The 22,821-nt window shown below is 41.5% G+C and overlaps 1 protein-coding gene across 8 annotated transcripts in view; it reads right to left on the reverse strand.

Moving 5' to 3' along the window:
• Window positions 1-22,821, reverse strand: part of CADM1 (cell adhesion molecule 1) — a 176,486-nt gene that overhangs the window by 11,875 nt on the left and 141,790 nt on the right. Inside the window, exons 8-11 of one of the 8 annotated variants that reach the window (XM_084495641.1) lie at window positions 19,978-20,049; window positions 8,750-8,782; window positions 2,361-2,414; window positions 143-223 (exon numbers count right to left, since the gene is read on the reverse strand). The exons of 1 other annotated variant lie outside the window; for it this stretch is intronic. In XM_084495641.1, the coding sequence (XP_084351767.1) occupies window positions 143-223; window positions 2,361-2,414; window positions 8,750-8,782; window positions 19,978-20,049 (240 nt within the window). The remainder of the gene's footprint in view (window positions 1-142; window positions 224-2,360; window positions 2,415-8,749; window positions 8,783-19,977; window positions 20,050-22,821) is intronic. 6 more of the 8 variants (XM_084495642.1, XM_084495643.1, XM_084495645.1 and 3 more) reach the window with 6 other exon arrangements.

A 22,821-nucleotide genomic window follows, 5' to 3' on the forward strand; every position in this document is an offset into this window, starting at 1 on the left:
TAAGAAGTCAATCTGTGCTGCAGAAGCGCAAGACAAACTGTCTCTGCACTGTTCTTCTACGTTAGGAACAAAAGGTCTGTGAGTGGTATGGACACACACAGCTCAACCAGCAAAAGTTAACACGACACTGGAAACTAGCTACCTGGATGCAAGGCAACAGACGCATTACTTAATTGTACAGTTGGCAGAGCCTCCGTTGAAGCATTTAGCAGGACACGAGTACCTGAAACGAACAGCACACTGAGCAAACACTGCAGCAGGACCAACACATTCAGTTTTACCACGTCTCAGCAGCGTGCCACCCCTCGGAGGGCTGAGCTGGAGCCCGGGCGCTGAGGGCAGGCTCCAGTGCCCCGGGGGCAGAGGGGACGGAGCCGATCCCGGAGCGGAGGTGGGGGGCAGCGCTTCCCACGGAGAGCTGGCTCAGCACTCACCTGTGCTACCCGTCTGACAGCTCAAATTTGCTGACACCAGTCCACAAACGGGATCCTATGTCAGTTTCTCAGGAGTCTGGGCATGAGTTATGTGATGGAGGGCAGAGTTTTGGTCATAGCAGAGAACAGTGCAGGGCTGGTTCTCTATTTCCCAGTAATACCGGTAGGTTTGACTTGGTAGAGTCACCCTTTGGTCGTACACAAACAATGTAGATAGCGACAAACGAAATCTTGAAATTCTTGGGAAAAAAAAATCAGTCTTCAAAACTGATGCTCCAAAATGGGTGTATGTTAGTGCAGAAAGGGTGCTCGCTCACCTGCTCGGTACGGCCAGCAGTTGTGCTTGCACTGCTTTGTGGAAAATCTGAAGCAAATTTTGACTTACATTTAAGATTCACAAAAATAGAAAAGTTCCAGTATATCGTCAGAAAGACATACTAGCCATTCAACACATCCACAACTTTCTGAGAAAAGAGAATGTGTCGCTGACTGCACTGCAAGGGTAACAGCAAAATTCAACAACGTCACCCCCCGCCGCCCTCCGCAGTCAGTACTGTCACTTCTCAACGGCATGCTACACTTAACTTGTGCTGCTACCAAAAGCTGAGAAAGATTCACTTAAGGGAAAGACAGGACTGCTAGCAGACACCCATTTTGAGGAATTCCTTTGTGGAATTGTTTCCCGTTCTTCTGTTCATTCACCAAAATATGTATTTTCTTTAAAAAAATACAAATAAAAAAATAAAGCTTATCAGAGCAAAACAGTTACTTTCCATCCACACAGTGATATTCAACAGACACCTAGTGCTTCTTACCTATGAGATCTGGCCCAGGCCTGCAACAATAATTATTAGTATTGCTCAGGTGTTAGAATACATATCGAATTAATCAATCATTTCTAACCTCTTGGCCAAAGCATACCTATAGTAGCTTGCAGGAAGAGATGCTGCTGGTTTGATTGGGTTAAAGCATTTTACAGAAAAAGATGAGGGCTCAGGGCTTTGCTTTCTGGTGTTAGTTTTCGTTCACTTTGTAAACTGCAAAAGGGAATTAACAGTGCTGGACCCAAACCCTTCTGGGCAGGGCTCTTTGCATGCCCCCCGAGGGCAGGGACCCTGCAGGGATGGGTGGTGGGCACCGGGTGGCTCCTGGCCATCTCCAGGCTCCTTCCCATCCCGCAGGGAGCTGCAGAGATTGTCTGGGAAGCGGCAGCGAAAAAGGGGCTCATTTCCAAAAGCACTAAGGAAGCCTGTCAAACCACGAAGATCAGAGGTTTAGACTGCTATGACCCTTGTTTTTGAACATACCAATTGCCCCAACTCACCCACCGAGGATGCTTTTACTTTTTCATCTGAATTCACGCAAATTTGCAAGGACCAACTATAAAGTCGTATTTATGCAACTTCCAGTTGCTTGTCGATAAAAAAGAGGTCCAAATCATTGTTTTTTGTCTCAGCCAATAAAACAATCACCTCCTTTTGACCTCCCACCTGAAATTCCCCTTACAAGAATTTACCAAACAGCCTAGACGTAGAGCCGGCTGCACTTGCTGAAGACAGTTTTGCACACTACAGCGTAGTTGAGTGTTTTACAAACAAAATTTCAACTCAACCATTCTCCAAATTAGTGTTAGGAAAATTATTGCAAGCTACTGAGGCCACAGTAGCTGGCGCACAACCTGAAAGGTGAACCCCACTGCTCTGAATGTGCCTCCCCCATTTTCAGGTTTCACAACAGGGTGCCAATGCCCCCAAAAATGGGAGGGAAATCCCAACAGAAAACAGCGTAACTTCCAAATTGCAGGACTGTGTGCAATTAATTGCCACACCATAGCGACTATACAATGCAAAATGGCCAAGACGCAGAAATCAGTGGAACCAGTATCTACGTAGAAGAGCAGTGCTTTACCTAGGTGCTAGCCCTTACCTGAGAGATCCCCATAGTCCAGCTCCTCTGCGGAATTTGGCAACTGAGTAAAGCCTTACAAGTAAAAACAAACTCATTTTTCTTTGTATTTCTCAAGTGACAAAAACAACACACTTAAGAACTGAGGATGAATTTCTTGGGGGAAAAAATGAGTCAATCACTTGCCATCTTCTGCTGGTTTGAGCAGAGTAACTTGTATTTCAGAATTCCAATCATTTACTTTATTACTGACAGACTGGCAGAAACATTCCTCAGTCTACACTGTTAACACACGAAACATGTAGGTGAATCAAAATCACTCATTCATAACAGCATGCAGAAACCCCCAGACTCAGTCTTTTACTCATCAAATAGGGGCAAATTTCCCAATTTATTCTGGTTTGATTTAGGTTATATATACATGTCAATGTAATTTTTTCTTCCAATTTTCCTGATAAATTAAATATTTTTTGGTAATGTTGACAAGCACAGCAATTTATAAATTAAAGAATATTGAGGATCACATTTCAAAACTGTAAGGCATCTGTACTTGCAGACTGCAGGCTGTACCTTTTGTAAAAAAAAAATAATAATCTGAAACTATTTTTTTAATTTCCTAAATTCAGTGCATTTCTGGAAAAAGTATCTGTCCTCAAAGCTGATAAAGCAGTTCGACAAGACAAACTCTTGTGACCACAAAAGGCAGACACAAAAGAAACACTATCACTACCGGCCATTTGGAAAACTGTCAGCAAAAGCTTGAAGACTGACAAAAATCCAGATGTTTTGTGGGGAGAACTGAGAGCAGCAGCAATTCAGTGATCTGTTAATGCACTAAGTGGCAGCTAAACACACGCTCTGTGCTTGCCCAGTTTCTGTAAAATGGATCCAGTGAATGCTAACGGATCTCAATTTGAGTTCTGGGCTTATTTGCAGTATATGATAACCCCTCTCTTCAAGTAATGACTGGCCAAAAAAAAAACACCAAAAAAAACAAACACCTAATGTAGCTTAAATATGCTCCTGAATAACGTTGGAGAACAGGTTCCTTGTGCTTACAGGGGCTTTGGAGCACAAAGAGAATTTACCTGCAAGATGCTGGCCTTGGAGGAACAGAAATACCCCCATCCCCCATCTACTTTTTACATTTTGGGGAGGAGGTAGCAACAGAGGGCTAGAGACGTGTTTTTCCTAGGACAAAGGCTTTCGCTTAAATAACAAAGATATTAATAAAGTATAATCAATGTGCAGACTTGTCTCCTATTGGAAAGCCATAAGCAATACATATATCTCATTAAAAATAAAACTCTTTTTCAGTGATGGTGTTTAAAATATATCATCGGGAATCTACAATCTGAATTATCTTCTAAAGCAGGAAGCCATTTAGATTAATAGCTAGAAATTTGTTTTTGCACCACTATTGGATTTCAGGTAGTTTTTACGATAATATATAAAAAAATAATTACAGTTGACTCACAGAAGCATTGGACATGCAAATCTGTGCTCTGCAGAACAGCCATTCAACTTTTCTCTCTCTAAAATTGCCCCTGTATAGTCTTCCCTTTCACTTACAAGGAACCACATTTTCTCAATAATGAAAAAGGGCAATGTTACATTTTTAATGAAGCAAAAAAATCTTTTTCAAAAGAAAATTTAACAATTCAACAATTCGTTTTCTACCTGCACCTGGTATACTTAAAAATGCCACTGAACAGTATTAAAATGTGTTGTGAGGCATTTTAAATGTGGTAAATTACTTCTTGATTTTTCTCATTAAACTTTCATATCAGCGATTAAAGTCCCTTCTTTTCATGTCTGATCAGAATGTATTCAAAGTCTGCTGCAACTTCTTTTAAATAAATGAAAGCTAACTTTTCACTCAGATACAATTTCCCTGTCAAATAATAAATCTTAAAAGTGCGCAACCAGCAAGCTGAGTTGCATATCCTGAAGCCTGATACAGGTGTTTAGACAATTAAACGAACACACCATTTATTTACAGGTTTATTGACAGAGTAATGCTTTGAACTTCTTCATAGGTTACCTCCAATTTTTAAGCAAAATATAATTTTTCCTTTGTAACAAACTGTAAATAACCAATTACAGATTCCGTTTTATGTTGTGTATTCTACAGGGCTGAACAGAAATCTTAACATGTGCATGGATCTTTGTGATGTTTTATTCAATTGCCCCAAGGATTAGGTCTGGAAAATATATTTATAAATGTATTTACTATTAGTTGCACTTTTAAGTAGGGCATTTTTAAAAAGGAAAAAAGGCAGTTGGACAGACAGAGCTGCTTGATAATGCTAATGCAGAAAGCACAGAGGCTTTTTTTTCCTTGTATGCTGTTTAATTTGGCAAGATTTGGAAGCTGACTAGTGCTCTGGCATGGCTGAGCTTTTGGCTTCAGACTCATTTTCAGAGATTGAACACAACTGGAAAAAGCAACAACAGCTTAACGCAGAAGTGTTAAATATTTGTTTACAAAACCTTGCTAAGACCAAAAATTCGTATCAGCCTTCAGGAAGTATTTCCAGCTTAGAAAATAATTCCTCTGCTCTATTATGGACAACGCGTTTTCTTGCAACTCTTCACTCTTGTTTGGGATGTTTTCGTACCATTGAACCTTCACTCCAGACTTCCTGCTTTGCCAGCTTCAGAAGAGATTTTTTACACCCTATCTTCTAATTAACGTTAGCAGAAGTTCTGCCTATCCTAAAAGAACAGCACCTTCCTTCTGCCTCAGGAAGGGAGCTGAAGGCAGCTCGGGGCACCCTGGTATGGAGCCAGAGCCTGCTGCTGGGAGGAATCGCCAGCTGCCGGTCCCTTTGGTGTATGCACCCAGGTGCCCAAAGACATACATGCATAACACATGTAGCAGACGTAACGCATGGCAATGGGCATTGTCTGTGTGATTTAAAAATCATTAAGAAGCTTGTTTAAGCTCTTAGCTTACCATAGGGTGGGGGAAAAACATAAAATTTGTTACTTTTGCTGTAGCAAAAGAACATCGTGTATGAGGTCATGGCTGTTTTTACATGTTCTACTGGTACAGGAGGCAAAAAGCGAGCTTGGTAATCTCACACAAAAACTTTCTCAGAGGGCAGCAACCCTGCAAGGCTGTGTTCCTTAGAAAGCTGTGGAGCCAGCACATTTAAGAAATCAAAAATTTGCATTTTGATTTTTAGGGGGAGGAGGGGTACAGGAGAGAAGAAAGGGAATGGGGAAAAAACATTTTCCAAGTTCAGTGGTGGCAGACTTCCAGAGCCGGTGCTGCCACAGCTGCACCAACGTGTGCCCTCATTTTGACTGCGTGCAGGCAGGGAACTGCGATTTCAAAATGCACCAGTGCTTCAGCCCCACTGGCTCCCTGACACATGAAGTGCAAAAGAGAAGGGAAGGAGGGTTTAAGTTCAGTAAACCCAGTGTAGTGCAGTGCAGCAGAAGCACAAGCCTTCCTGCCGGCCATGACCATGCTGTTATTGGAGTTCTGGCAATGAACAGTGCAGAGAAAGGAGACAGTGCATCAGAAAATTTACAGTTAAACTCTCATTTTTAAACAAAAGAGTTAACAATGTTCGTGCTTTAAGTCACTCATGCATTGCTGCTGTTAACTCCATTCCGTAAGAAAACAGGAATGGCAGGGGTTTTGCTACCGCTTTTACATGCATACACATACAGGACTCCTTTTCCCCCCAGTCCTCTAGGATACACTCCAAAAAATTAAATTACTCAAAAATCCTTTCCCCGATTGAAGTATTGTGCTGGTTCCACACTAGCCTTACGTTTCATTTTCTTTGCTATCAATCTCTTTTTTAGGTTTGGTTTGTTGGTTGTTTTTGTTTTTTGTTTTTTGGTTTGGTTTGGTTTTGTTTTATTATTTTTTCTTCCCCCAATTCATTTGAAATCGTTTTTGGAGAAAATCCATTTGGCTTTAGTTCATGCCCATGCATTTCTAGTCATTCACATACATGCTCACTCCGATTGGACATTGGTAAGAACAAATGGCCAACGTACATAAACACCTGGTATACTCCATACACACTCCAGCAATACAAGCTTGGAAAGAAACCCCGGAGTCTTCGCAGGAAAAGAACCCAAGAGGGCAAACACAGTGGAGTTCAGTACAAAACAGGCTGATTTTTAAGGCAAAAAAGTCTGTCAGAACTAATTTGATTAGGTTTACTTGTCATTTCAGTTGTCAATCTTATGCAGCTGCTCTCCTCCCCACCAGATGTTAAAATATTCAGAAGCCTTCCTTGAATTAAAAATGTGCTTTCTATGGCTTTCCCTGACACAAACATGGAGAGATTCCACGAGATGGAAACCATCAGGGATTGCACCAAAGAATCAGGCCAGGGTGATGTGGCTGTGATGCTGCATCTCCCCGTCTGGTGCAAGAGCTTCCCGGTCTGACCTCAGGGAGAATCAGATTCTCATGGGCTTTTCCCCAGAGCAGCTCCAGTTATCCACAGATTAAGGGGACTTGTGTGTCAGAAAAGGCTTCCCAAGATGCCTGAAGTCAGGCTAATATCAGAACTATCTGACCCTTCCCACGTTTAGGAATCAACCCCTGCACATGTGGATTTCTAGTGCTGAAAAAAACCAGAAAGATGTGAATTTGTACTATTTTCTGATAGCGCAGTCCTCTTTGTTATTTTGCCTGAAGGTTCTACCTTTTCTTAGCAAATCCTGGCACCAAAGGCACGGTTACCTCAGCTGAACTGAAGTACGGCAGTGGTGAGCACCCTGTGCCCGCAGCGCCCACCTTGCAGCATGGCACTGCAAGGGCTGGCCAAAAGCTGATGGAAGAACCCCCCCTGTGTGGCCCCCGAGGAGCTGGGAAGAGCAACTCCAGCTGATTTAACTGACAGGATCTCAGAGGCTTCTCAAGTTCCACTACTGGGGTAAGTGCTTTAGTAGATCAACCACCTTTAATTTCTATTGCCATGGAAAACAGCCTCATCTACATGAAAAATGCTAAATTGTTTACCTATATTTTCCTGTAACATCAATTACCTAAAGCTAACAAGTCCTTTTCTTAAGCTGTTATTTAATTCAACTATGCTCCCATGTTCATTGTCTTACACTGCCTTTAAAGCCTTCAGGACTTTCCCCAGGGGTGATGATTGGGTGATTAACGTTTTTGCCTTCGTCTGACTTTCACACGCATTAGTGTAGAGCGTGATGAGATGTCACTTGGGACTTTTATTACCTTGCCATGACTTCCATGGCAGTAGCTACAAACTTACTGATGTTGAATCTTGTCATTATACAAAACGTACATGGGGAGATCAGCAACGTATAGAAAACAGAAGTATGCCTGAACGCCTTCAAGTTTTACATAAAGTGCAAAAATGCATCCATGTAGGTAAATTTGAAAAAGAACTGCTTTTCCCTCCATTTGGTAGGGGCAGTGCTGTTTAACCCCAACTTTACTCAGTCCTCCATCTGCCTATATTACCAGAGCTGTGCTTTGTTGGGAGAAAGCAAGAAAAAAAGATAGTTCAGCACTACAGACTTCTGGCTTATATAATTTCATATCAATAAGAAAAACAGTCAATTTATCAAACTTAAAAAAAAAAAAAAACAACACTAAAATAGCAAACTCAAACATGGATTAGTCTTAATTAGAATTGTCAGAGGTTTTGGTTCTTCAGCTGAAAAGCAAGCTTGTGCCAAAAAACTGTATGCTCAACTTTCAGTCTGAAGTGACTATTTAAGCTTGCTTTAAAAATGTAGGAAGCTAAGGAAGCTGTCAAGCTGTTAGCTAGACTTCCTTGAGCAGATGAGAAGGGTTAGTTTGCTAGACTGCTATGCTGATAAGAAAGTGTTGCTATTTGTTTTTAAAATCTCCTTCTGCAGTGTAATAATGAAAACTTCCCTTCTGACCTCCAAGGCAAGGGGCTTGTCTGCCGAACTCCCGCAGAATACCAAGCATGCCGCTCGACTCTGGTGCTCCTGCTGGAGGCCACCTCTTATAAACTTGAAATAAAATTTAAAAAATACTGAAAATGTCATGCATCTCTTAAAAAATTAAATTTGAATTCGTATTTTCAAAAGCCAGATTTCTTTTTAATGTTTGAAATGATTACCCCAGTAATCGAGATTGCTGAATAAATTATTTGCTTCCTTTGCACTCCTCTTACATGTGTGTCATTTCTCCTGGATTTTGGGAATCGGTGCTGGCCTGGAACCACAACAACTGGCTATGAAACTCACAACTGAAATGACAAGACTAGACAGACTTTCAAGTCTTAAAAACTATGTTATATTTATGAGATCAGTCCACTTGAAACATGGTTTTCCCTTGAAGACTACATTTTCCTTTTTTTCTTCCCCTTCCCAGGCTTGTCTTGCCACTCAGCAGTGCTGAGAAATAAGATAAACAGGAATGTGATACCAACCGTGAACTGCTGGTTCTGTCGTCGCCGTTGTGTCTACACACGGGAACAGAGGATTGGAGGAAGGGAAGAAACAGGAGGAACAGCATGCAAAAAAAGGGAAAATGGAAAAAATGGAACAGATAATATATGAGCAAGCTTTCAAAGAACATTGCGTGACAAGCAATAATAAAATGAAAGGCAAAAAGCATTTGAAGTGAGTTGCACTGTTTAGAAGACATGCCTCGAGTTCAAAAGCTATGAGCCTGAGGAAAACAGTAAATTTTTATTTATTTTTTTTTTCTCCAGGACCTTGCCAGAACAATTACTGGTGGTTGCAAAGTCATGGGAACATGAGATGGGGAGAACACCAACACCAACTCTTCTGTTGGTAAGTACCAAAACAGAAGCTCAGGACCAGCACACAGAGCTCCAGCACATAGAGCTGATGCTTAGAAAATATTTTTGTTTTTACACATTCAAACATTGCCTTCACCAAAACACTCCCTCCAACATCCAGTCCAGGTACCTGATCACCTGGCAGGAGACAGTGAATGAATCTTGTTTCAGTTTCTTCTCCTTCACAGTGTAACCCCCTGAGTCCAGACCATTTTTAGAATTGGCAAACAAATGATAAATCTCATTGCACACTGACTGCATACATGGCCTTTTTGCCTTCCTTATGCTGAACCACGCGCCCACAAGCTGCATCTCTTTTCAGTGTAAAAAAAGTTGTTCTAGAATGGACAAATGCAAGCAGATATTCCCAGTCCCTCTGATGTGAAACACATGTCCTGAATTCTGGAGCTGAATTTCACTGGGTCACACCCTCAAACTTTTTTTTTTTTTTTTTTTTGTGGTCAACAGTTAAATTATTTTTTTTAGGGGGTGGTTGTTGGTACAAAGCTGACTTTACTCCATTGACATTGCAAGCCACGGGAAATTTCTTGGAGTTGCCAACTGTTTCATCTCTTCAAAGGTGTTTGGAACGTGCAGTTCTACAGACAGACCCAAAGTCACAGGCTTTTCTAGACAATTCCATTCTGACAGCACATTATGCTATTTCAGATACCATTGGGTCTGAATCATATGTCCTTCATGTTATCCAGAGTCCCATTATTAGATAATCTCATCTGGTCCTACATATCCTCCTCCTGTTTGCTAGGACCTATCAGTTGCTCTTACTAGACAGACTTGTTGGCTGCTTGCTGTAATAGTCTGACTCTTCAGGATATAACCACAACTTTGTTAATACCTATCAACACTCTTAAACTGACAGCAAAGCCCAGATTAAACTGACAGTAAAGCCCAGATGTGGTTATTCACAGCAAAGACAGGGCTTCAGAGAACTCTGCTTGGTTTGATGCAGGCAATGTTTAAATGAAGCGCTCTACTGCATGTTTTGCGAACTAGCCTGGAACTTCGGTTTTGTAGCAACAATGGACAATTCACATTGGTGTTTCTGCTAATTAACTGCTGTCCGGAGAACCCTAGGAAGGGTAGCCTTCCTGCACATTCAGAAAAAGCAGTGGAAAAGTGAGGACCCATTCCTTTTTAATTTAGCTGAGGACAGCCCTAGTCTGGTTTTCTGAAGCACCAATGAGGACAGGAATCATACAAGGAATACACAATGCTTACAGATACAAGGTCTACATGCTTTAATTATAAAAGCAAAACAAATAAACCCTGCACAATTTAACAAACTACACCAAAATTTGCATAACAGATTATCAAGCTGTCATTAGCCTGTTTCCACTGCCAACATATACTGTTCTCATCTTGGCAATCAAATCTAACACACACTTAAATATGCTAGCATTTGTTCTCCTGCTGGGAACTCTGGTGGAGGCTGCAAGGGAAGCCTTCCAAAGCACAGATGAGAACAAGACTGGGACTCTTCTTTGTTTCTGAGTAGCAATCCTCAAATAATGCCTCATTTTTACCAAGCAAATGGTGAAGGGGAAAATGGTGGTGAAGGTGAGGGGGGAAGTTGTGTTTAGAAAGGATTATAAAACTGAGTATTAATTCCTGAGATAGCATCTTGGCATCTATAAATAGTCTCAATTTACTGTCTTCCTGAAATAAAAAAAAAGTTATGTCAGCTTTTACACTAAATAGAAAATCTGCTGAAAGCAAACTCGTATTCACGTGCTGGAAGAGATATTAGTCAAGAAACAGTGCAAACTGGACAGTGCATCTCGCTTCCCCATCTGGGGACAGAGACCAACAGGTTACAAAAAATAAAGTTCTCAAGCAGTTGTAAGTGCGAACAAATATCCAAGTCAAACAACATGTTGGCTGCAGCTGGAATGACAAAGTTATGATTAGCAAATGGTTTGGATGATTGCAATAGGAAACACAGACCAGTTAAAGTTTAGAATGAATTGTCTGGAAGTCCAGTTCAATCCCAGAGTCTTCTTTGAGAATGATTGTAAATACACAGTGCTCCAAAGAGGAATAATCTCACGTTAAAATAAAGCAAAGAATACACCCCAACACACACACACACTACTACAGCAGTTGCATTACAAAGGGGAGAAAAATTGCCATCATTGCTTTGGTATGAAATTAATGAATATATATGTAGAACTGTGCATACGCCAAGCTCCATCGCTCTTCTGCCTTATGTAAGAAGGAATATCCCAGGCCCTGCAATGTTGCTGCTAAGACAACCCAGAATTTTAAGACAGATTGGCTAACTTTAAACTTTAAAAAAAAAAAAAAAAAAAAAAAAAAAAAGAATAACCATCTCTATATGCCAGAGCAGACATACAGAACTCCAGTGATCAGACTTCTGCCCCAGACCCTAGATGAAAAATCATCCCCCCTTTTCTCATGTATGGAGTGACAAGGAAGCACTTGATATGTTTCTGACTTAAAGGTTTAGCAAAGCCAGTGAAAGACTTCACCATCACCAAAAAGCACCGTTCTGGTCGTAAGTGACAGGTGTGAACCGCAGTCACACAGTCGCACAAAGCTGATGCATATCATTTCAAATGAGCTGGTGCTGAACCAGGGCTGTTTTACAAGATGTGGCAAAGCAGAGAGGATGAAGAAAAGCAGAGAAACAAAGAAGCTCCATGTGGCACTTTTGACCTTAAGATGAAGATGAAACAGACAAGGGTTCTTTTCCTGATTTCAATCAGGAATACTCAACAGAAGTTGCTCTATGTAGAAGTATAACCAGTGTAGCAGTCTTTCAAAATCTACCTGTATGTAAGTTCACTGGAGGACTGATTCATAATTAAACAGGGAAGTCAAAATATAACTATTGGCCTCCATAAAGCTCCACTTTTCACTTAATAATGATTTCTTTTTAGTATCAGTGGTAAGAACAGACTTTACCATGGCCAGCTCTTGAATGAGGACAGTAACACACTGTGCTGTGATACAGATGGTGGCATCTGCCAAACAAGAAAACTCGAGCAACACCCAACTTTTACGCATTCACCACTTTGTTAAGTAGCTACGCAGCCACACACACACACGTATCTGCATGCATTTATGAAATTACTGCACAAAAGCATCTGGGCAACATTTAGTTGAGTTACGAGCTCCACTGTTATGCCTTCTAATTTTTTCAAATGGATTGTCTCCAACTTAAAACTGTTGGCTGAGTGTGACAGACTGGGCCTTTAAACCAGTCCGTAATTAGTCCACAGCCTTGAACAGAATGAGCACAATGGAGAAAATTAAAACCCTAGTAGCTAAATTAAATTCACAAACTTGAATGCTTATTTTCTTTCTTCAGTTGAACTGCAGTGCTACAGCCTTAGAGAAATACACTGATACATTGGAGCTTAACAGCACACAGCTATTGCAAAGAGCATTACAGCAGCACCTAATCAAAATAACAGCAAAACACACGTTTCATATACAGCTTTTTTTCTTTTTCTTTTTTTTCACCACTTTCAATAGATATTAATAACTATGAATATCTACTTGATACTTTGATACTTGAGCACTGACTTGTGGAGCTCTTATTCTTTCTGAATTTCTAGACTACTTCACATTTAGTTACCAGGTCAAGCACAGACCCCTTCACAGTACCATTTTCACAGCAACCTTAGGTATCAGTGTTCTGTACTATACACAGAAGATTTCTGCTTTATTTCAAACCTTCAAGGCAAACAAAAAAAAAAAAACTACGCAAATCCTCCTAATTTCCACTGACCTGTGACACCTGTTAGACATTAACAGTCATGTTACCTTTCAACTACATTGTGAGACAGTTGTCTGAGGGGCAAAAGAGCTTAAAAATCCCCACAAAGTGAAAAACCGCAGTAGCTCTTCCGTTCTCCAAATATTCCTCAGAAGGATGGATAAAAATGTACTGTGCATTATGATCCTATATGACGGACCTCTGTAAAGTGATTCCAGCTTGTGCTGAAAGCTTTTGTGTATGGGCATGTTGCAATGCACCCCAGGGACAATTTGATTTGCAGAGCAGATGTTTCACAAAAATAATCACAATCTGTATGGAAGCTGTATGTGACAAGAACAAAAATATTCCTAAATCAGTGCTGCAGCTCAGGCTACGCCTTTCTATGTTTTTCCAGCAAGCTCTAAAAGGATTTTGTTTTTTATTTAAATCCTGACCTCCTGAATATAGTGTCCAGAACCTTTACAGACCCAGCTGCAACTTCATCCAGTGGCCAACACCAACCTATGCAGGCTCAGGCATTCACCCACGCTGCTCTGCTGGCTCTGGCTGGAAGCACCTTGTGTCCAGAAAGCTGGCCCACCACGCTGTGGCATACGAAACCTGTGCAAATGTTGCCCATCTGTACTCCACCCATGCTCAGCTCAAGGTGTCCCAGGGGATGGGGTGTCCTGTGCACGGCTCCCTCCTGCCCTCGCTTTCCTGAACATCCAAGTTTTCGGCAGGACACAAAGATGGTTTCTGCATCGCTTTCACTGCATTATCACCCATAACACCAGGCGTGACAGTACCGTGTCTGCTACTGACTGTAAGTGGTACCAGAAGACTGGATTTCGTTTCATTTTTAACAGGCCTGTGAGTTATTCTCTCTTCCTTTATTCCCTTTAATGTGGTCACATACCGGATGAAAATGTCAGAAGAGTGCAGTATCATCTGTAAATTAACTTGACATTTTACCGGGGACATGCTGAAGCTTCAGCTAAAAGCAAAAGCTAAGCAATAAATAATTTGGGGAAGCAAATCACCACGCCAAGTCTCCGTGCAGCCAGCCCCGGGAGGCAGGCAGCACCTGGCCCCGCACGAGGCTCCCCAAAAAGCACCCAAGGAGGACGTGTGTGGCCCGCACAGCCAGGCTGGAGCCGACCACAACCATCCTTTTAATCTGCCAGGGGAACAGACACGCTCGCTATTTATGATGAAACTCCACGTGAACACCACCACCAGAAACAAACACAAGCAACCATACCTGGTCAGATTTAAAGCCTGCGATGCTGCTAGTGCACATGTACTTCAGTAATCCCCACGTTGCCTCTTCACCTCCTACAAACCTGCTGCAAGGTAATTTGAGCAAAGAATGGCTTTTATTGCATTCTTCCCACCCACTACCTTTTTGGATTAGTGTTGGAATAAATCCCATACAACCGTAGTTTTTCCACACAACCAGATGTAATCAGAAAATAAAAAACTTCTGCTAAGGATAAAATAATCATTATCCTCATTTTAAAGAAGTTTTCTGGCATGTGAATTCATGGCCTGAAAATGTCACACCATTTCTTTCTCAGTAACTTAACATTTCTATATATTATTACTTCTTAGGTAGCTAATATGGTATAAAAATGTGGTTTTTATATGGACCATACAGAGCTGGCATCTACATAGCCTTTGTCAAGTATACACAAAGGATCTCCGCCCTCACTCACTTCCAGTAAGCTAATGCATGGCCCCCACGGGCAAAAACGAGAGCTCAGCCAATACATGAGACTTGTTAAGATGCAACGTTCAGATTCAGCATCACTTAACCGTTCCTGTTGTGGAGCTTGCTGACTTTAGAACAGCTTTGAGAGAAACTGAACTTTCTTGGGCCTGCTTACAAAAAAAAACTCGCCATCCCAGAGGATCTTGTAGTGTTTTGACAGCACGAGCTCAGTGCTTTTCAGTGGGTCTCATCAGGGGGCATGAGCATTATTGGGAATTTTTAATCCAGAGCCACTGCCAGCAATGCCTCAGCCCCCTGAACGTGCACACCTCTTACTGCATATTCTAAGGGATATTTGGTTTAAAAATAGGGTTTAAAACTGCACTAAAGACATGCAATAGTCACATCTGCCAGCTTGGCACTGTTGCAAGATGGACAGCCTGGGCTTCGCAGAATCAATAGCACCCAATGCAAGGCTTGAAATACTGGTAACGTGCATGCATGTTGCACCCTCAGGTCTCCACTAGAATGGTTGCCAAGACACCTGCAAGATCTAGCTGCAGAGGAAGTGTGATAAATGCAAATTTGGATGTACAGCTAACTCTGTAGATCCTGGGGCGTGGAAGTGTATGTGCTAGGCAAGTCCAGAAGGCAGCAGAAGAGTGTTTGAAATGGCAGGCTAAAACACTCCATTCTTCCTTATGCCAAAGATGAGGGCTTGGTTATTATGAAGAACCTTTATCTCCCAGGAAACAACAGCTGTCCAAAACCAGTATTTCAAGTAACAACTCCAGGGGTAATTCAAATTATGCGGTTTGCTCTGCTGTATCGTATTGTACATCTTAATGAAGAAAGCCACAAGGACAATTTGAACTGATAAAAAAAGGGCTTGCCGGTGATAACAGCTGAAACACCAAAGGATGGTCAGAATATCAATGCAGTTGGAGGATATACTAAAAAGATCAAAATGTCACGCAGGAAATCTTTTCAAGCACCTACACTGAAGCAAAGCAACAGTGACAGAGGAAAAGCTTTAAAGGTCGTGCTGTTTTGGAAACTTCACCACTGTTCAGCTTTTCCTTCTCCTGGAAGAAAGAAGTATGTTAGCTTTTCAGAGTTTAGCTGTGATCTTCCCCCAAACCTCCGTGCCACAATACTACTTTATCAGCTCAGCATGCCTTTGCAGGTCAAGCCCACAGCAGCGCTGGTGCAGCATTTTGATTTGTAAAGCAACAGCAGCTGCTAAAGGCACCCTGTGCTCTACACAGTGACTTCAGGGGGGCTAGGGAGGGATTGTGAGCACAGCCCGGAGCTCACTGCACCCCAAGGCTGGGCAATAATGACCACGCTACATCATATACCTACACATTGCATTACTTGCCCTCTTGTGTTTGCTGCACCTATTGCTCTAGCTCATATTTGCTGAACAGTGTCTATCATCACTCAGAGATAAACTCTTTGAGGCAGAATTGCATTTCCCTGTCATGTCTGAACACAGTTAGAATAGAAATACTGTATGTAAAGCAAGTACAAAAGATGTCTGTTGTTGGAAGCTGCTCAAAATGAGTAACTTACCATGCCTGTGGAGTAGCAAATGTAGCCCTTTGAGATTGTTCCATTAGATAGCTTTAGCAGGGAAAAATGAAGCCAGCACAAGTTATCTCCAATAACTCAAAAAGAGTAATTCCAATAAAATTTTCTATGGGCATCTACAAACACGAGTTTTGGACATAAAAATTTGTTTCAGTGCAGGTCTCTTCTTTCCATTCCCCCCACCATACCTTTTTTTTTCCCGATTAAATTAAAAATTTGCTTTTCAGAACTAGTCTGTGGCTTCAGGGGACACAAACTAGGCCAGAATTACACCAGAAATAGGAATTGGAGGGGTGGGGAGATGGTGGTCAAATAACATAGATTTAAAACTCTCCTCATTCTAAGCAAATGTTTTTAACCTGGCTGGAAGATTACTCGCACCTTGCCTGCTGGCGGAAACAAGAAACGCTCCCATCTGCTAACAAAGCCATTATGCCACAGCAGAATATTTCAACAGTTTGGTGATGACAGGAATTAAGTTATCAATTGTCTCTTGAGGCTTTAAAAAGTGTTTCAACACTGCTATGCTATGTAATTCTAAAGATTATGTTAATTTGACCTGATTTTTTTCATCTACAAGATCTTGTACCTATTGAGGAAAGTACATTTCCAGGCTTCGTACCGCCTGGCAGTGGGAGCCTGCATGACCAGCAGCAGTTACTAACATTCAGTGCAGGTTGGAAGCAGGAGTTAATTTTGCCACCCGTTTATCAGACCTGGCTACCCAGCCACAGGTGGTGGGCTACCTGCAGGACCGAAATGCCCAGCTGTGTGACCCTTATTCTGGGGCAGGAGGAGCACACGTTACACTCCACCAGTGCAGCTTTCACCTTAAGATAAATACAGACACAGCTGCCTGCCAAAGATACAGTAACATCCAAAGACAGGGATTTTAGAAAGTTGTCATACTTGGCTATATTGGCATACTGTTTTGGTGACTACCAAAAGGGTAAAATTCCACACAGCATCATCCACTTCAACGGAGTACAGGCACGTTGCTTGGTTAACACATACAGAAAACATACATAAAAACGTTTATGCACAAAGAAGTGAGGCTAAATGTTAGCTCTTCTTTGTGAGAAAAGCTATTAACTTGTGGGCAGACACATTTTAAGAAGGTTCAACATTGCATCAGTGTCAGGAAAGAATACAGAAATCTCCCTTCTCAGCTTCTTGTTAGCAAATCTTCTTCCTACGTACCATAAGCACTAACTGCTGGTATCAATGAACAATTTTAGATTTTCGTTACATTTCTAGCCTTGTCAGTAGTTCAAAACCAATACTGGAATTCATCAAGGAGGCAACTGAACCTGTCCAGGATTTGCAAACTGGAGGTCAGCAAGCTTGTAGATTCTCCATCATTGCAAATAGAGATGTGAGAAAAGCATAGGCCAGTCACACGCACCTGAAACCAAAATACTTCTGCTAGCCTGACAAAAAAGCAACCCCCAATTCTGCTTGTAAAGGAAATAAAGAACTGCTAGTCAATGAATCTTAGCAGTGCACACTGAATCATTTTTCAATTTAGTCAAACTTCCTTATAGTGTAACAACCTCAAAAAGGGTAGTGCTGAGCCTGCGTTCAGGGAAATGGTTTGCTCTGATGGGAAGTTACCCAGGAGGAATAGCTGGGGAAGTATCATGTCAGAAAGCCCTCACTTCCTGAAAGACCATCATTACCATGGAGTAATGTCTTCTCAGGAAGAAGAACCCACGGTGCTAAGCTCAAGAGTGGAAGAGTAAGGAGCAGGGATTTAACCTTAATGGATTTCACGTCCAGGAGTTTAATCACTGGCAGCGACCAGATGGTGACAACTCACCCACTGCACCCAGGCACATCATGCTGCTGGCTCCCTCAAAGGCTAAGGACATCCTGGGATCCTTGTATGCCTGAAGAAGTACTAGGAACTAAATTTATATTACAAGTGCTAATATTTGAATGCTGGATGGGAAATATTATAAGGGGAAACAGGCTCGAGAGGAAAGTGAGAAATTATTCAGAGTAAAGAGAAAATGGAGTTTCCTCACTTTTTAAGGCAGAGTCAGTGGTGCTCTGGTGCACTGCGGTTATGGATGTACACACGGGACTGAGGAAAAAGTCTGGGTGAAGAAGCCTAGAGGATACTTAAAATTCACAAACAAGTTGCAATGATTGCAGCAGAAGAGCAAGCAATAATACTGCTATTTATTATTAACAACTACTACTTCAGAGTTTGCAATAGCAGGTGAGGTTGGCATGCACTTTTACAGTAAGTCCTCAGGTGATCCCTGAAATGACAGGCTGATAATAATTCAGTTCCAGGGAAAAGGACAATTGTTAATGTTACCAGGCACTGACATAAACATAATGGGGTCAAATCAAGCATCAAGACAAATTCTTCCTTTTAGCCTTCTATAATTCACCGAAAGCATTAACAAATTACTGTAAAACAAAAGAGAACTGTATGCATGTTTCTTTACACTGACAGACACTGGACCAAGTTTCTCTGCAAAAAGCTCTTAGAGAGACTTTGAAATAATGAAGTTTGAAAACTATTCTGGAATGAAAATTGGTTAAGAGATTAAAAGCAGAACTGAAATAAAGTGACTAAATTGCAAAATGGGGAAGTGTTCACTGCAGAGTGCCTCAAGCATCCGAACCTGGGTGCCTGGAGTTCAATATTATTAATAGCCACCTGGAAAGAGGAAGACAGAAAATGGAAAAGTCCAGACAACACAATGATATATGGAAGACAGTGCACAGAAAGTGCGTATTAAGGCACATTGGAAGAAAGACTTCAATTGCTTGTCCATGCTAGTGGAATCTGATTTGGTTGTAAAAACCTCAGAAGGAAAAAGCCACAAAATGCCCTGAACAGGACAGTTAGAATCAGCTGAGCAAAATCATAAAAGCAAACAAAACGTGACGGTATTTGCAAAGGGGATGGTTTAGAGCAACAATAAACATTATACCATTAGCTATTCAATGGTCCATTCTCACCTTCAGTTTGTCACTTCTACCTCAAAAAAAAGAAAAAAAAAGAAAAAAAAAAAAAGGAAAAAAATGAAAAAAAAGCAAAAGCAGCAGTTGAAAAAGAAAACATCAGAAAAATGACAATGCAAATGAATACAGAGAAATTAGAAAGGGCTTTCTTATGAGCGGAGAAAGTTGGGTCTAGTGAGGAAATATGATGCATGTGTGTAAAATAGTGGTGTCTCATGATCACCTAGTTGCTTCTGTTCATCTTTTCTTACCAGACAGGCATAAAGCTAAATTCTAAAAGCCAGCTCCTCAAAAAGGCTCCTACAGATACTTTTTGACTCAATACAAAAATAACTGGTGGAATTCATTTTTCTGTGAGACTGAGGTAGACAGCTTATTACAGAAATACACAAAACACCTATGCATGAGAAAAAGCATCTCTACATTAGGTGAATTAAACCACTAAAGACCAAACTTTATGCTTCCAAGTACAAACTGCTCAGAAATTGGTACTGATGGGGTTGAGGGTGAAACAACTCCCCGCGTTAACTGAGTTCTAAGGCTATTTATATGCTTCATTTGGAAGTACCCAGTTTTTGCCACCAGTAACTGAATTAATAGCTTTTTCTGACATGGCAATTTCCATGTTTCAGAAACACCTGCAGTAAGGACTATCCAACTCGTTGAACTGCCGGATTAGGACTCACACAGTGGATGTATTTGAGAAAAAAAAAATCAAGAGATTTGTTTGTTGTTTTTCCCCAGGCTTCAAGCTCTGCTTAAATACATAAAAGACAATAAACATTCAGGACATTTCCAATGGTTATGAAGGTACCATACCTGTGATGGTGGTAGGGATGGTGGTGGTAGTGGTGGTGGTTGTTGTGGGAGGAGGGATAGTTGTGGGGGGATCTGGATAAAATATAAAAAGGAAAATAATAAAAAAGCAAATTAAGAAAAAACAAGCAGAACACAACAGTGATCAATAATGATCAGAGAAAAAACAAGGACGCTAAGAAGCAGCGTAGCTCTTGGGTACCCTTCCTCCTCTAAAACCAGGTGGTGACTTTCCAGCTGGCTTTAAAGACAAAGGGCCAGATCCTCAGCAGCTGAATCTGAATTTCTAGCTCAATCCGCATCGGGGAGCTATGCAGAGACATTAACCAGCTGGAGAATCTGGCCCAGAAACTCTCCCCCCCTTTTTGCTTTCTACAATGCTAAACAAAATAAAAATAAATAAAACCCAGCATAAATTAGTCAATGAGAGAGAGAGAAATGGAATGGGAGAGCTGTAAGAAAAATAAACTGCACACTTTCCACAACAAAAAGAACAGTTTACATGTACAAAGAAAGACACAATGGTGCTTTGTTGTTTGTCTACATATACATTTGAAAATCCAGGTGGGAGGTTTGTGTGAGGGGCCCTGCTGTGCTTAACAGACTAAATATCAACAGCACATGAATATATCTCACTTTTTTTCCAGGGCTGTTAACTTCACTATTCTTCCTCTATGAATACACGTCAGCAGGATGTTAAAAACTACTTCAAAGATAGTAATAAATACAAAGAAATGAGAACATCATTACTAAATATCAATTTCAAGGTACAAAAAAAAAATCACCATATCTTTTTATAAAAAAGCCGATATTTTTCTGACAATTTCATTTCAACACTCTTGGTTTTGCTCATAGTGCATCATTAATGAGAAACACAGATACTGAGATGTTTCTCTTTGTAACTAATAACCATTTCTCAGAGACACTTGACCTGCTAAGAATCAAACACTGCCACTCTTCCCAGTATTTATATTATGTACAGGGGCACATCCTCATCAAAACTATTGGGCAGGAGAAGGTAGATATGAGAAGATGTAAAAGAAAAAATATGTATCAATGCCCAGATGATCAAACTGAATGTGCTAAGTAGTCGGGAAGACTTTGAACTACAGATTCATCCTGCAATAATAGAGCATGAAACATTTCAGAGGCTTTTGATTTTAGGTTTTCTCTATAGCATGTCAACTTTTCATCACTAACACATCTGCTACTCTTTTATCTCCAAGTGAGCTCTCAGATTCCCTAATTAATACATCTGAACTTTAATTATATGCTGCACCTTTATTGTATTCCATACAACTTTCAGAAAGTTGAGAAACATTACCTTGGAGTTCGCTTCACTGTGGAGACAGATAAAAGGAAGTGGTCATTTACGCTGAGTGCCATTTTGTCCTGCTCCTAAAACTTCCTTCCTGCTCTTTGCCCAAGGCCATGCTGATGAGATGCTGCCACTTCTCCACAGTAGTAGAGATGGAACAACAGAAGCACAGGAATAAAGTCCCTGCCCTTTCATCGTGCCAGCAGAGGCAGATAATCCCAGCTCATCTCACACCCTGCACTGGGAATGGTGCTGTGCAGCAGACTCTTCCTTGATAAATGCAAAAAATGAATGTTTGCTAATTGTGCCAGAAGTTTCTAGAAAAATGTGTCTGCCCACTCCCACAGGGAGGAAAAGCGTGAAAAGAATTTTAAAAACAAGCATATTTCCAGTCTGCGTCAATGGGATTAGACATCCTTACACCATGTGTGAACAGAGCAAGGTGTGTTAAGCACAGATTTGCAGCGGTTATTTTGCAAGTCCTGGCTGCTCGCAATCATTTGCACTTAATGCCATTTAACTGCTGGTGCATTTGTTTGTCCGGAGGCTAAACCACCCCTACCTCCCGTGAAGGTGTGCCTGCCCCATGCCTCTGGTGGGGACGGCCCCATGTGCACGTCCCCCCACTCCCAGGGGAGCTGGATGCGGGCAGGGAGCACCACGGTGGCCACTGAGTCCTGTCCACAGCTGGGGCAGGGGACAAGCAGCGAGCACATCCTCCCACTATCTTTCACACACCTACAGAGGCATTTTTGCAGGGATACAGACTGCATAGGCATGTATATTATTCCTTAATTTCTATTCCTTAATTTCAGCAAAGGCTGGAGAAGTGCTTTCTGTTGACACGTGGACTGAGACCAGCAGCTCCTTTTCACACTCAACCCAGCCACACTGCTTTCCTTTGGTGACACCTTGAGTTAGATTCTATGCCAAAGGGCTTCAGATGATGACCACAGCCTAACCACTTCCACTACATCAGCAGCTCTGGAGGTCTCCCTTCTCGATTCAGGTCTAAAGGAATTCTTTCTGTTGCCCAGAGTGCTGAATCATAGCAGGACGCTCCCAGACATCCAGGAACGGAATGGGATGGGATGTAAAACAATTACTTAACAGAGAGCTCCTGACAGACCATGAAATGCCTCCCTACATGCCAAAATGCCTACTGGGTACCTGAGCTAGAGTCCACGGGTTAATATCCCCTGGGAAGCTGCATCACCTTTACAATAACACCGTCTCCTCCTGGGAATTGAATCACAAGGGGTGAAAGCTCTGATGGATTCCTGTGTAATCTGATTCTTGCCCACATCAAAAACATGAAATAATTAATGATTGTGAGAGTTAATATGAGGTCTAAATGGCTTACTGAGACCACATTTACAGGTGAGAATGGTGTTCCATCTCCAGAGCCCACCAAATCCCTGGTGTGTCTGCAGGGACACACATTTCAGCTAGATCCTCTGTAATGGTTCCTCCCGAGCCTTACAGAACCTGGGCACTAACCAGGTCATTAACATTGGTGAGAGTTATTC

Source organism: Aythya ferina (assembly GCF_964211825.1).
Source record: "Aythya ferina genome assembly, chromosome: 22".
Taxonomy (NCBI): domain Eukaryota; kingdom Metazoa; phylum Chordata; class Aves; order Anseriformes; family Anatidae; genus Aythya; species Aythya ferina.